This window comes from Suncus etruscus, chromosome 9 (genome assembly GCF_024139225.1).
Source record: "Suncus etruscus isolate mSunEtr1 chromosome 9, mSunEtr1.pri.cur, whole genome shotgun sequence".
NCBI lineage: Eukaryota > Metazoa > Chordata > Mammalia > Eulipotyphla > Soricidae > Suncus > Suncus etruscus.
In genome coordinates, this window is record NC_064856.1 from 12,575,832 (window position 1) to 12,592,034 (window position 16,203).

A 16,203-nucleotide genomic window follows, 5' to 3' on the forward strand; every position below is an offset into this window, starting at 1 on the left:
TGCCTGTTTAGCATAGGTGGGGGAAAATTCCCCTTTTTTCCTGAAGGTATAGCTGCCACACCCTATATCCTCTGATAGAAATGGCCCAGCTCCACAATTGAATTATATCAAACTGCCAAGTCATCAAAGTTGTTCCAGTTCTGTAAAACCTGGACAATGAAGCCACTTACAGTCAGAAGAAACTCAAAATTTCATAATAGTACCACTCTAGAAAAAACATAGTATATCTAATGAGAAAATTACATAGACCACCAAGCTAAGTGAGCCCAAAGAAGTAACAGTAACAAAGAAAGCTCAGCTATCACCAACCACAGTCCTGTTGACCCTTAGACAATGACTCTCAATAACATCATTGAGATAAATGACAATTACTGCAAATTAACCTATGTTTATCCAAGTTTTGATAATTTCATTTGCCTTTGTGTTGTAACAAACAATATGAAGTAAATTAATTTGTGTCTGCAAGGGGCAAGCTAGGGCACTGGGCAGTAAACTGAGACCCTGATAGAGGGAAGGTCACACTAGTGGTGGGATTGATATTTGAAAATTTAATGCCCAAAACAACTGTATTATGAACAACTTGGTAAATCAAAGTGCTATAAAAAATTTTTGTTTTAATTTCCACACAGTTGTTAGTAAATACTTATTATTGAAGCCAAGGAAAGTCAGTGAGAGAGTATAGAGGGATAAGCACTTGCTTTACATGTGTGAGGATGGGCTCAATAGTGCCAAAAACAAAAATAATAATAACATTTTAATTAAAAAATAAAACAAGTAAAAGTTTTAGGCCAGAGAAGTAGTTATGGCATTTGCTTTGCACATAGCCAACACTAGTTCAATCCACAATACTGGTCTATCATCCCCTGAACACCACTGGAAGTAATCCCCAGCACAGAACCAAGAGTAAGCTCGGATCACTTCTGGGAATGCTTCCATCTCCTTCCTCCAAAGAAAAATAAAAAAGATTGACATTTTTGACTCTCTACTACCTGGGTCTGAATTCCAGATCAGTTTTTAATTAGCTCTGTGAATTTAGGGAAATTACATGGCATTACTTGCCTCAATTTGCTCCTGTATCAAGTGGGAGAAATAGAACATTATCTCCTGGATTAATTTGAGCAAATTCTTTGAGTTAACACGTCTTTATCAACTAAATATTAGAGGATATAATTTATGATAATAGCTACCATTTAAGAAATTCACAAGGCAAGAGTGATAGTATATTTCCCATTTCATGGATAAAAGAATTGAGGTTTAGTGGAGCTGAGTGCCCAGAGTAATGAATAAATGGCAGCAGTGGCCTTATGTATCAAATCTACCTTCTGCAGCAGCAGAGTTCTTAGCCATGATATGCTGCTGCTCTTCTGGCCAGCTTGTGTGTATCTTGGGATCAAGGAAGCAGTGGTATCAGTATCTATCCAACTCATGAGCCCCTCCCCTTCCTGGCCAAATGTGGGACAGAGCAGTGGCATTCTGTGTGCAAATGGAGCTCAGATCTAGGACAGCACCCTCTGGAATGAGTCCTGGTTAGTAATCAATAAAAGTGTCCCCAGTAGTACACCCTGGGGACCTTTCCTGCTTCTAGCATATCTTGAGCCCTAATTTATGGAAGAATTTCTGTCTTATAGATCTATGCACGTTTTAGCTCTGCTCACTGAGACCATAGTTTTGCTCATCTTTCACAGGGCTGAAGCCAGTTTCATAGCTCTTCTTCATGAAGCTATATCGGAGGATGTTATATGGCTTCTTCTAGCTTCTAGTGACAGAAGTGAGAAGGCTGTTTGATCTATCAAGACCTGACTCTAGGGCACATTTCTTTCATTTTTGTCGCAGCTTCTTTGCGTGGATAAAGTTTCTCTTTGATGAAATGCGTGTGATTAATTGCATTTAGAGTCCACCTGGAAAATCCAGAATAATCTTCCCATCTTGTGATCGATCCTTAATCACATCTGTAAAAAAAGAAATAAAGGAAATATGGATGGAAGAATGAGTGAATGAAAGAATGAAAGAAGAAAGAAAGAAAGAAAGAAAGAAAGAAAGAAAGAAAGAAAGAAAGAAAGAAAGAAAGAAAGAAAGAAAGAAAGAAAGAAAGAAAGAAGAGAGAGAAAGGAAGAAAGAAAGAAAGAAAGAAAGAAAGAAAGAAAGAAAGAAAGAAAGAAAGAAAGAAAGAAAGAAAGAAAGAAAGAAAGAAAGAAAGAAAGAAAGAAAGAAAGAAAGAAAGAAAGAAAGAAGAGAGAGAAAGGAAGAGAAAGAAAGAAAGAAAGAAAGAAAGAAAGAAAGAAAGAAAGAAAGAAAGAAAGAAAGAAAGAAAGAAAGAAAGAAAGAAAGAAAGAAAGGAGGGAGGGAGGGAGGGAGGGAGGGAGGGAGGGAGGGAGGGAGGGAGGGAGGAAGGAAGGAAGGAAGGAAGGAAGGAAGGAAGGAAGGAAGGAAGGAAGGAAGGAAGGAAGGAAGGAAGGAAGGAAGGAAGGAAGAGAGAAAGAGAAAGAGGGATTATGATCTATTTCTCCTGAGAATATCTTGCTGGCTAATGTACAGGGATAAAAAAAGATTGCACACATGTGACGTTCTTGGGTTTTATACTGAGAGACCATCAGTTAGTACCTGGTTAGGACATGCATACTAATATTTCTAGTTTCCAGTGGAGAAAACTGAGGCCCCGAGGAGCATTATCTACAGAAGAAAAACAAGAGAAAAAGTCCTTAGTGTGGTTCAAAGTTGGCTGCTCACGGACGCCGTCTGGTGTTCTTACTGAGTATCGTTCAGGCACTGCTCTGGGTTGCAGAACCTACTCAACACCTGCTTTTCTGTAGTGGATATCTTAATAGGACGGCCATGAAAGATGAGGATTTCTGGTCCTTGAGATGTAGATTTGAATTTCATATTTTAAATGATTAAGTATTGGAGGCCACCCACTTTTCCTCCTCTGATCTTCCATTTAACCTTAATTAAAAATGACATCTCATTATTGTACAGAGGATCTTGGAAAAGACTTGGTGATTGAAATGACTGAAGAGATGTAAATAAGCATTGCAGTCGAACAAGCATGGACTCCATTTTTAAATTAAACCTATTGTATCTATCATGTATATACCAGACACTGATACGGTGTGGGTATGTAAAACAAAAAAAAAATACATTTTATGCAATCAACATTGAAGCATTCTAACTCCTAACTCATTCATATATTAATAATTTTCAAAAATTTTTTTTCAGAAACTACTTTGCACCAGATACTCCCTTAAGCCATTTGGCAGTGTCTGTGTGTAACTAGAGGGAGTAAGGAATAAGAACCCCCTAGAGACTGAACCAGTGGCCTAAAACTTACTAATTTTAAATCATTCTAGTTATTTGAAGGGGGTACACCCAGCAATGCTCAGGCCTTATCTCTGGTTCTGCACTCAGTGATCACTTCTAGTGATCACAACTGATGGCTGGGGACAATTTGGAGTTCTAGGGATTGAGCCCACATTGACTGTGTGCAAGCAAAACCCACTACACTATTGCTCTGGCCCTATTGTAAGACATTTTTAATAAAGAAGAATTCCAAGTCCTCTTGCATTCTGCCTATACTGAAATAGTCTGAGCAGACAATCCATTAGCCAGTTTTAGTCAGCGTATCATGCAATGGCATATTATGAGTTCTATGTCATCTTATTTCACATCAGTAAGTCAAGTCAAATAAGTGAGAAATTAAAACATCTTTTCAATGTGTTTATACAATTTACTCCTAATTAATTAAATTATCAAACAATCCAAGACTATTTAGCATTTGAATTTGAAATGTTTTTATTCATTCCTCCAACAAATTATTACCATTCTGTGGGCTCCATTTTGCAGGTAAAGTGACTAAACATCCACTCCGGATGCCCTTTAACTAGTAAGTGGAAGAAATGTGATTTTATCCTTGGAGAGTTCAGATCCCTGGTAGAGGTGTGGGGGGTTCATACAATAACCCTTTCACATATAATCCCTGAGCGCAGAGCCAGGAATAAGCACTAATCACTGGCGGGCGTGCCCATCCCCCCCAAAAAAACCTACAATAAAATGAATTAGAATTAGAAAAGACTGACCTCTGGCCTCATCTGTCGAATCCTAATGCGTGTATTTAAACAACTGAAAATCTGGAGCAGTAACTGGAACGCTCCGCCCACACCAGTACTTCGCTCTGCCCCATCTCAAGCCACAGCCCGCCCTCGCCCCGCCTCATATTAGACCACGCCCCCACCACGTCTCAGAACGCGCTCCGCCCATATAAAGACACAGCCCGGCCCTCGCTCCGCCCCATATAAAACCACGCCCCCACACGTCTCAGAACTCGCCCCGTCCATAAAAGGACACAGCCCGCTCCTCGCCCTGCCCCATATAGGACCACGACCCTACCACATATCAGACCGCGCCCCGCCCATATGAGGACACAGCCCGCTCTCGCTCCGCCTCATACCAGGCCACGCCCCACCACATCTCAGACAGCGCCCTGCCCATATAAGGACACAGACCACCCCCTCGCCCAACCCCATATAAAGCCACGCCCCACCACGTCTCAGAACGCGCCCCGCCCATATAAGGACACAGCCCGCCCCTAGCCCCCCCCCGCTCCATATCAGGCCACGCCCCCACCCCCATCTCAGCACCCTCCATATAAGGACACAGCCCACCCTTCGTCCCGCCCCATCTAAGACCACGCCTCACCCTAGTGCGAGTCACTCCCCTTCGCACACCCTTCCCCGCCTCAGCTCATGCCGGGTCCTCCCCCGGTGCCCCGCCCCCATCTTTGGCCACGCCCTCTTCTCGCCCCTGTCCAGTCACACATTCGACCACGCCCTCTCCCCGCCTTCTCGAAGCTACAGACCCGCCCCTCTCCCTCAGCCTGCCAGTCGCGCCGCAGCCGCCGCCCAGAATCTGTGGTAGCGAAACGCCCGCTCTCGGCCCGCCTCCCCGGGACTCCTCCAGCCGGGGCGGGGGCGGGGGCGGGGACCCCTAATCCAGCCCGGCCCGGGACTCGCGAGCCAGCCGAAAGTAGGCGCAGCCGGCGGGGCTGGGCGATGGTGCCCGGGGGCTGGAAGCGCCCGTCCCCTCAGTCCCCTCAGTCCCGTCAGTCCCCTCAGCCTGAGCGAGGGAGCGCGTCGACGCCGCCTGCCTGGGGCCTGACTGGACCTGAGGCGCCGCTCGCTAGGCGAGCCCGCGGCGGCCCCTCACGCTCGGAACGGGGACGCCCCAAAATTCCGGCCGCTCGTCCCCACTTGCGTTCCACGGGCTCGGCTGAGGCTCCCGAAAGGCTCAGCCTCGAGCCGGTGGCGTGCGTGGGGGGGGACGGGGACGCCGAGGGCCTAAGAGCACCGTCGTGCCCGGAAAACCGGGGTGCCGAGCGCCGGTCGTCGTCCCTTCGCCCAGGGGGGGGTGTCCCGCGCGATTCTCGGGGTGCAGAGGGGCGTCGAGGAAAGCCTCCCTCCTATTAAAAAAAAATCCTGGGGCTCAGAGAGATAGCATGGAGGTAAGGCGTTTGCCCTGTATGCAGAAGGACGGTGGTTCGAATCCCATATGGCATCCCAGAGGGGCCCCCGCTTTGAATCTGCCAGGAGCAATTTCAGAGCGCAGAGCCAGGAGGAACCCCTGAGCGCCGCCGGGTGTGACCCCCCCAAACAAAACAAAACAAAACAAACAAAAGATTTTTAAAAATCCTTAAAATTCTGCCTCTGTGCGCGCGCTTTGTTTTCTTTGTTTTTGGTTGTTTGTTTTTTGTTGTTGTTGTTGTTTGGTTGGTTGGTTTTTGGTTTTTGGGCCACACCCGGCGGTGCTCAGAGGTCACTCCTGGCTGTCTGCTCAGAAATAGCTCCTGGCAGGCTCGGGGGACCATATGGGACAGTGGGATTCGAACCAACCACCTTTGGTCCTGGATCGGCTGCTTGCAAGGCAAACGCCGCTGTGCTATCTCTCTGTGCGCGCGCTTTGTTTTCTTGTGTGGTGATTGTTGGTTTTTTTCTCACAGCTTTCTCTTTCAGCAGAATTTGAGGGGGTGACCCGCACCCAGAGGTGCTCAGAGATCAGTCCTGGCAGTTCTTCGGTGGGGGGCCCTAGAGGCTGTGAGGGATAGAATCCGAGTCAGCCGGAGTCAGGACAAGCACACGTCCCTTTGGACTGTCGCTTCCAGCCAACTTTTTTGTTTTGTTTTGTTGTGTGTGTGTGTTGGGTCACACCCAGCAGCGCCAAGGAGTTCCTCCTGCCAGGTTCGGGGACCTTATAGGATGCCGGGTTTCGAACCACTGTCCTGCATGCAAGGCAAACATCTTACCTCCATGCTATCTCTCCGGCTCAAATGGAAAGTTTTTAATTAAAAATGAAAAAGCCAGTATCAGTAATATGAAAAAAAAATCCCATAGAACAATAGGGAAATAGTGCAACTCATATGTCTGATAAGGGACTTGTCTAGAATATACAAATTTTTGCTTTTAGGTCACACCCGGCAGCGCTCAGGGGTCACTCCTGGCTATGCTCAGAAATTGCTCCTGGCAGACACAGGGGACCATCTGGGATGCCGGTACTCGAACCACCGTCCTTCTGCATGCAAGGCAAACACCCTGCCTCCATGCTATCCGGCCCGTTACCAGAATGCTTAAGGACCCGTGACAACACAGTGGTTGTTGCCTTGCACGCAGCTGGTCTTCTGGGTTCCGTCCCAGCACCACGTATGCACCCCTGAACCCACCCCCCTCCAGGAGTAGTAATTCCTGAGCATAACCGGACGTGACCCAAAAATCAAACGAGAAATTTTTTTTTTTGAGAAGACACTAAAAAGGCTACACGGTGGCTTGTGGCACTGAACAATTTGATTCCGTAAATCCAAGTGTGATACTATCTCTTCGCTTAATCGTGGGAGTTTATGATGCTGTTGGAAATTACAATTTTTAGAAATGTGCACACAACTTCTTTGTCCTGTTTTAAGTGTTTTTTTTTTGTTGTTGTTGTTGTTGTTTTGGGGTCACGCCCGGCAGCACTTACGGATTACTCCCGGCTCCACGCTCAGAAATCGCTCTTGGCAGGCACGGGACACCATATGGGATGCCGGGATTCGAACCAATGACCTTCTGCATAAAAGACAAACGCCTTACCTCCATGCTATCTCTCCGACCCCAAGTGATTTTTTTTTTAAACACTATTGAATTATTTTAATTTACTGTCAGTGAAGTGAGGTACATAGCCAGGTGCTCTGGGGCTATTCCTGACTCTGTGCTCAGAAGTGACCCCTGGCGGTGCTCTGGTAAATTTAAAATAAAAGTTTCTCCTTTTCTTGATTTTACACTTTTTTGTTTATTTGGGGAGAGCACTCCGTGGCGCTTAGGGGTTACTCCTAGCTCTGTGCTCAGAAATCACTGCCAGGCTCAGAGGATTGCGTATCCTATGCCGAAGATGGAACCTGGGCTAGCCGCATGTAAAGCCAGAGCCCTCCCTACCCACGGTACTATTACTTTGGCCCCGATTTTTTCATTTTATAAACTTTTGGAGTAATATTTTAACTTCAAAAATTAATGTGTTTTTGAAGAAACCAAGACATCTTTAAAGACAAAGGGCCAGAGGGATAGTATAGTGGTTAAAGCATTTGTCTTCCATGTGGCCAATTAAGTTAAATTACAGCTCTGAAGATGGAGAAGACTGAGCACTACCTGATGTGTCCAATCCCTACCATCTCTCTCAAAAATAATAATTAAAATATCATAATAAATAATAAGAAGACTTAGTGTCAGGATATATTAATCAATGAGCCAACACTTTTCAAAACCTATTTTCTTGCCCCTCATCATTTTTTTCAGCCTTTCTCTTCTATTTGCTAATATAAAGTAAATGTGAATTCCTTGTGGGATAAAAATAAGCAAAAGTTAAAAAGAGATCTATTATCAGAACACATTTATTAAAGATAAATTATGGCTTATAATCTAATAGAACTCTCATTTATAATTTGTATTTTAAATAGATTTCTTCTTTTCATCAAAATAGTTTGAATTCAATACAGATTGAATTAAATAATCTGGGTTTAAGAAAATTAATAAAAATGGCTTTGTTTGCTTAAAACTTAGCATAGGAAGAATTTTTACATCTATTAAAATATATTTTATTTATTTATTTATTGGTTTCTGGGTCACACCCGGCAGCGCTCAGGGATTACTCCTGGCTCTATGCTCAGAAATCGCTCCTGGCAGGCTTGGGGGACCATATGGGATGCCGGGATTCGAACCACCATCCTTCTGCGTCTAAGGCATATGCTCTACTGCTGTGCTATCTCTCCAGCCCCTAAAATATATTTTAATGTTCTCTCTAGCTCATTAAATAAAGCTAAGAAATACAGGCAATATGTTCTACACTCAAGTGCTTATGAGTAAGCGGGGACCATTGGCCAAAATATGGCTTGCAGCTCACTGGGAGAAGAAACTCACAAAAGCTCACGTATTTGAATGTAATCTAGAGATAACCATTGAAAAAATTATTTCACCTAAGGTATGCTATTAAGAGTATTCTATTATTTGCTTGACTTTTAACAAGAAAAGTAAAATTAATTTATATATTTAAAATACATTTTTTAAAGTAACTTTAATTCTCAAATCGTATCTTTTAATTCTTTTTATTTTATTGATTGAAAAGACATGTTGGTGATAGCTGTTTGTATGTTTATCATAAATAGGTTGAACTCTGATAAAGGTGAATTTTTGACATATTTTGTAGTCCTCATTGGGGGGGGGGGTTTAGGGCCACAGCCGGTGCTCAGGGATTATTCCTGGCTATGTGCTCAGAAATCGCTCCTGTCTTGGGGAACCATATGGGATGCCAGGGATCGAACCTACGTTTGTCCTGGGTCAGCCGTGTGCAAGGCAAACGCCCTACCACTGTGCTATTGCTCTGGACCTAATTCTCATTTCTTAAATAAAATAATATATACATAATAAATGACATTTCTGAGAAAAATAATAAATGAGGAATCAGAGTGTTAGTACAGTAGGAAAGGCCTTGCATGTATCCAATGCGGGTTTGATACTTGGCATACTCACCCCCAGCACCACCAGAAGTAATTCTGGAGTGCAGAGATAGATTTGCTGGGTATGGCCCAAAAATGAAGAAAAAAAAAGGGGGGGAAAGAAAGAATTAATGAGTGGACAGAGTGAATAAAAAATGGGAATATTGGAGATGCTTCTTAAACAATTGAGTACTAGTTTTATCATAAAACACAATAAAAATTACTAGTTTCGGGGCCGGGCGGTGGCGCTAAAGGTAAGGTGCCTGCCTTGCCTGCGCCAGCCTTGGACGGACCGCGGTTCGATCCCCCGGTGTCCCATATGGTCCCCCAAGCCAGGAGCAACTTCTGAGCACATAGCCAGGAGTAACCCCTGAGCGTTACTGGGTGTGGCCCAAAAACCAAAAAAAAAAAATAAAATAAAAATTACTAGTTTCATTAATGTTCTTTAATGTTTTTGTAAGGTAAGTAATTTTCCTACTTGAGAGCAAACATTATTATTCAACTTTATCAATGATCATTCCATGTATCCATCTCTAGGTTACTGCATTTCATTCATTATGTAATTGTCACAACTGCATAATCATGACACCCTGTTTTTAAGTATGCTGACACAATTTTTTTTAAAGCTAAAGAGATAGTACAGTGGCTAGGGAATGTGCATTTGGTCAACCAAGGTTTGATCCAGGATTAGCATATATGGTATCCCAAGCACCAGTAGGAGTGAGCCCTGAGCACAGAAACAGGGGTAAACTGCAAGCATAGCTAGTGTGGACCCCCACCCACAAAAAGGGGGGGGGGCAAAAAGCTTCATATAATGAGTACCCCAGCTATTTTGCAAAAAGAAACTGCATATAATCTGCAACAATTATTTCATAAAATGCAGTAGACCTTATATTTTTTAGTTTATTTAATATTCACAATAGGAGAGGTTTCTTTATAATTTCACTGAAGTGATACTTAGGAGCACCAGCTATTGAACTGGTCAAATTTAAATTGAATTCCTCTTCCATTGCTTAATAGTTATGTTTTTTGGATATGCTGAACGACTTATCTAAATTTCAGTATTTTCTTTGGTAAAATAGAGGTTGTTACCAAAATAATGTATGAAAAGCCCTAAGGACAATTCCTGGTACAAAAAATAAGTACGTAATAAATTATAACAAATATAAATAATTTGAAGTTTGGAGGAGTTAGGTGACAGTCTCAAAAACTGAGTCAAGGCTTGAACCCATGTCTGACTGCAGCATATATATTCTTCCCCTAAAACAAATAGTAGCTTTCTTTGCTTAATGGCAATTTTAGATTACCTTTACTGAATAAAAGGTAAGTGAATCACTTTGCAAGGTGAGGTAAAAGTTAAGATTCATTTTACCATATGCACAAAAATATATCTCCTTTTAAAGAAAAGAAACTCATGACTAACTTTCAAAGAACAGGATTTATTCATCTAACTTTTAATATTTTAATATTTTCAAAATATTTAAAGGTAAAAATTGCACTTCGAACTTCAGGACATCTTCTTTTGGGAGTTGTTCGAATTTATAATAGGAAGGCAAAATACCTTCTTGCAGATTGCAATGAAGCATTTCTTAAAATGAAAATGACATTCCGCCCAGGTATGTGTGCTATATCTATTTGTCTCACTTGTCTTTGTTCTCTTCTATATTTTTAGGGAGTGTGTACAATTTTTTTCATTGGTAGCTCTCTATAATTTCAAAGTGACTATAGTAAGTCAGAGTTTACATTGAGAAAAAAGTTTTACAGCAGAAAATAACATAAATTTTTACTTAATGAATATAGGAATTAATCTAGAAAAGTCTAGTCTAGGAAACCCTTTTCTTTTTTTCTTTTTTTTTTTTTTTGGTTTTTGGTTTTTGGGCCACACCCGGTGACGCTCAGGGGTTACTCCTGGCTATGCGCTCAGAAGTTGCTCCTGGCTTGGGGGACCATATGGGACGCCGGGGGATCAAACCGCGGTCCGTCCAAGGCTAGCGCAGGGAAGGCAGGCACCTTACCTTTAGCGCCACCGCCCGGCCCCCTCTTTTTTTCTTTTTGCATAGGCACAGTAAATATTGGGGGAGATTAGAAAGGGAATTCCCTTGGCCTAAGTGATATGGGGTTTCTCTGCTCTTGAAGTATACTGTCATGGGAATAACTACTGGCTCTGTACATGCTCTTATTCTCTCCCCTAGGTCCTTTTGTGATGTCTGGAAACTTTCCACTCAGTCGTGGATGATAAAATCAGGCCTATGTAACTAAAGATCTTGGAATTTGCACAGATCATAGAATGGAGCCTAGGATGGAGTCTTTCTTTACAGTGTTAGAAGTTCTGTTCCATATTGTTGATTTAATCAGTCTTCTGTAGTTGGTCTTGGTTTTTGCACCAATCCTAGGACGAATGAAGCCTAGGATAGTTTTTCATTATGTTTCCAGAAGTTCTGCTCTAGAAAAGCCTTTCTTTTTTTAAGTTTATCAAGATCAGTTACTTTATTTTGGTTAAATTACTTGTAATTTTTAAACAACTGTAACTATAGCAGTAGAGTTGCACTGTGTATATATACTTTTTAATTTTTATTTTGACCAAAGTGGATTACAAATCATTCACAGTAATTTTTTAGGTACATAGTGACATTGAATCAGGGGCACTCCCACCACCAATGTTGTCTCTTCCCTACACCACTGTTCCCAGCATGCATCCCATATTCCCCTCTTTTACCACCCGGGTTGCTAGTATAAGTGTGTCTAGCATGTTGTAGATTGGGTGTCAATTCTGTTGTCATTGGCTTTGGATTTGGTGTTTAAGTCTGATCATTTTTTTATTTCTACTTAATGTTCATATGACTGTCTGGTCTTGGTACCCTCCATTATTTCCCCTTCAATTTGTGAGGCGAAATAAGATGGTTCAAATTATGGTGGTTCTGTTTGAAGAAAAGAAATAAAATAAAATGGGGCAAAAATCAAAGAAGCAAAAAAATGGGAGGAGTCCTAGAGGCTATAAATATCAGTTTAAGAAAAGAAAGAGAAAAAGGGAGAAACATAACAATAGTAAAAAAAATTAATTAATTAATTAATTAAACAAAAAACTTGAAAAGCTACAGCAATAAAGACACCAACCATGCAATAACCACAGTCCTGAAATAAAAAAAATTTAAAAAAGCACACACAAAAAAAGAAACCCATGGGGGGGGGGAAAACAAGCAACAAACAACAATAGCAAAATAAAAAAAGTTAATTTGTGCTTCTCTTTTTTGTTTCTTTCATAGGCACAGTAAATATTGGGGAAATTAGAAAGGGAATTCCCTTGGCCTAAGAGATACAGGGTTTCTCCGTCCTTGAAGTATACTGTCATGGGAATAACTACAGGCTCCATACATGTTCTTTTACTCTCCCCTTGGTCCTTTGGTGGTGTATGGAAACTTTCCGCTCCATTGTGGATGATAAAATCCTGCCTCTGTAGCTAGAGATCTTGGTATTTGCACAGGTCAAAGGATGGAGCCTAGGATGGAGTCTTTCTTTACAGTTCTAGGAGTTCTATTCCATCATTGTTGTTTTAATCAGTCTTCTGTAGTTGGTGGTCTTGGTTTTTGCCCCGATCCTAGGTTGAAGCATAGGATAGAGTCTTTCCTTATGTTTCCAGAAGATCTGCTTGGTTGTAGTTGTGTCATTCAGACCTCTGGAGTTAGAGATCTTGGTTGTTATACAGATTATACCAAGGCCTAGACTAGGGTCTTTTTTTTTTATTGGTCCCAGGATATGTTCTGCCCAGTCATGGTTATCACAGTCAGTCTTCTTTAGATATTGAATTTGGCTTTTGTACCTATCAAAGAATGACATGTCTCCTAAATTCATCTATCGTTAGGAGGTAAGACAACCTGCTCTTAGACCAAGTTGTTGCCATTTCCTCATTATGCGAATATCATATCAAAACTGGCACATGTTGGTGTCAGAGCAGTATTAAGAATGTCCCAGAGGGAGTTTGGTTCCTGGAGCTGTTGCGGAGAACTGCGTCAGTTCTATGTCTGAGATCTAGGGTTCAGGGTTGGACGGTCACTGTCTAATCATATAGAGTCTAAATTAGGATGACATGACATATGTTCAAGGTGGGAGGTGCCCCTGTATTGTAAAGTATATGAGTTCCCTTCCATAGTAGGTAAGAGCTTGTTTCGATATGTAAAATTTCCCCTTTTTTAGTATGCCTTTGCAAGAAGAAATGGTGGTATATTATATTCCTGGTGCATTTAGGAGTGAGAGTGTCAGGCTCCATCATCTCTGTGCCCTGGTTTTGACCTAAGCTATATTATCCTTGGCAAGATTTTTCTTTGTAGGTTTTTGTATCAAGCAGAACCAAAACAAGTGGAGTTAAGGAAGAAAACAGAAATGAGACCATATATATATATATATATATATATATATATATATATATATATATACTCACATATATATAAAGGAAAAATAAATAAAATAAGTTTAAAAATATTAAAATATTAAGGGAACAAACTGATGTAGGAGACTACCTTACATTTGGGGATAAACAGGTTAAAAGGTAGATTATATAGGTCTTAAACTTATAAAGGAAATATAGGCTTCCCCATTGTCTTTTGAGTTTTTCTTGTTGGAGGTGGAATTCAGAGTACATTTTCATCACACACCCAGGTCTTGTTGAGATTGAGAAATGATTTGCGGCAGAAAGGGCTCAGGTAGAGTTCTTGCTCTAGGTAACCATCTGGAGCTGAGTTCCATATCAAACAACAGTCCACATTTGGGGGGGGTGGTGAGAAGGAGGGCCACAGAGCATGAGTCAGCAGGGGTGTTGGTTGTAGATTCTCCTGGGAGATGAGATGTGGGGCTGAGTGGGTGTCCATTCGCTTGGGAACAGGGTGATGGCTTATTGGGGCAGGAGGTTGGTCTTGATACCTAATGGGTCAAGAACTGGCAGCCGGTGTGGTTCAGCCTCAGCTGCAGAGACGAGCCGCACAGGTCGGCCTGGATCAACCTAGAAAAGCCTTTCTTAAGGAATAAAATTTGTGTTCAGACTTGAAGAATGAATAAACAGTCATGTAAAAATTTCCCAGATAATAGCATCTGGGCAAAGAGAACTGCAAACGATGGCAAAGTGCTTGACTTGTTCGGGGAATGAAAAGATCAGTTTGTTTAGAGAATAGTGAAGGAGAAAGTGTTTTTAGATTAGATGATACCACTGATAGGTCTGTGGGTCTGCAGAGGCTCTGATTTGAGATTTTAATTTTTTTTCAATGCACTGAGGTAGTCATTGGATCATTTCAAGCATGTGAATGATCTAGTCTGATTGCTTTCAAAAAATGTAACTCAAAAATACAAAACAAAACCTTAGGGGATGGAGTGATCATACAGTGAATAGGGTGTTTGTCTAGCACGCAGCTGACCCAGGTTAGACTCCCAGAATCATATATAGTCCCTAAGTATAATCTCTGAGTATTGCTAAGTGTGGCCAAAAAACAAATATATATGTATATATACTTATATTTATATTTTATGTATGTAACGCAAATTCATTCTTGTAGAGAATGAATTTTAGAGCAGAAAGAGTAGGTGTGAGAAATCAGGAAACTAAGATGTAGTTTAATGGGAAAATGAAAATTTAGCAGAGTTTTTTTATTTATATATCATCTTTGTTTATTGAATGTGGCTTTGATTTTTTTCAGGACTAGTTGATCTTCCAAAAGAGAATTTTGAAGCAGCTTACAATATGATCACACTGCCAGAAGAATTTCATGATTTTGAAACTCATAATATAAAGTAAATTATTTTTTTTCAATTGGATTTTCTTGGTATTTCATAGTTTTCATCTTCAGATTTCATGAACATCCATGGAATGTAGTTAACCATGATGTGTACATACAATTGACTAAAAAATGAAGTTGAAAATTTTAAATTAAAAAAATCACAAGATAATTTTATTTTAAAAATGTAGATTGCAATGTTGATGCTATATTCATTCATTGACACTTCTAGATTCCAGGAGTCAGACACTATTCTGGTTAGGGACTGAAGAAAAAGCAGTATAAAACTTTGTTCCTGGCTTGCAAATCTTACATTTTAGTTGGAATAGATAGAAAATGCACAAATAAATATAAAATATACTCATGATTTGTATTACAAAAGAGAAATAGTAAGTAATGTAAATAATAAAGGTTATCAATAAAGACTTTTTCTTAAAATATCAAAACGTAACCCCTGGGTCTAGAGAGATAGATAACACAGTGATAGGGTGTTTGCCTTGCTTGCAGCCGACCCAGGATAGATCTGGGTTCGATTCCTGGCATTCCATATGGTCCTCTGGGCTTGCCAGGAGTTATTTCTGAGCACAGAGCCAGGAATAAACCCTGAGCGCTGCCGAGTATGCCCCAAAATCAAAAAAAAAAAAAAATAGAACATAACCCCTAAGGATGTAAAGGAACAAATCATGAACCAATGTAGGGAAGATTGTTCCAGGCAGAACAGATGGAAAGACCCTAAGTGAAATAGAGATGAGGTCAGAGAAGTAACTGGATTGCAAATGTCATAGAGCATAGTTCAGTGATTCTCAACATATGGCCCTCTGTGGGTACCAGAATATTCCAGAGGGGCAAAAGATGAATACCTCATACATGTGAGTACAAGTCTAGAAAGGGATGAACAGGTAGAATAGGTAGAAGAGATGTACAAGAAGGAAACAACGTTGGAAGGGGCCCACAGTCAGAAAGAGTTTGAGAAATACTATTATAGGCTACAATAATGACTTTTATTTTTCTCAGATAGAGAGCATAGTAGAATTTTCTTTTTTGCTTTTTGCTTTTTTGTTTGTTTTATTTTGCGGGGTACACCCAGCGATGTTCACAAGTAACTCCTGGCTCTGTGCTCAGAAATCGCTCCTGGCAGGCTCCGGGGACCATATGGGATGCCAGGATACGGGGAATTGAGCCTGGGTTCTTCCTAGGTCTGCTGCATGCAAGGCAAAGGCCCTACTCCTATGCTATTGCTCTGGCCCCCATAGTAGAATTTTCAATGGAAGAGTGAAAGGATCTGCCTTGATTTCAACCTGTTTACTCTGGGGCTAGGGAGGAAGCTGTGAGAGTTTGTGAAATCATTGCAGTAAGAAGTCCAGGTTTGTGAAATGATGGTATCCATAATTAGTTCTCATCTTTTTTGTTTTCAAAAATGAAGTTAAATTAGCTAAAGATTTA

The 16,203-nt window shown here is 41.2% G+C and overlaps 1 protein-coding gene across 1 annotated transcript in view; it reads left to right on the forward strand.

The window, feature by feature from the left end:
• Positions 1 to 8,343: 8,343 nt before the first annotated feature.
• The window catches only part of RAD21L1 (RAD21 cohesin complex component like 1), a 40,119-nt gene continuing 32,259 nt past the window's right edge, over positions 8,344 to 16,203 (forward strand). Inside the window, exons 1-3 of the mRNA XM_049779263.1 lie at positions 8,344 to 8,487; positions 10,488 to 10,617; positions 14,683 to 14,776. Of these exons, the coding sequence (XP_049635220.1) occupies positions 8,344 to 8,487; positions 10,488 to 10,617; positions 14,683 to 14,776 (368 nt within the window). The remainder of the gene's footprint in view (positions 8,488 to 10,487; positions 10,618 to 14,682; positions 14,777 to 16,203) is intronic.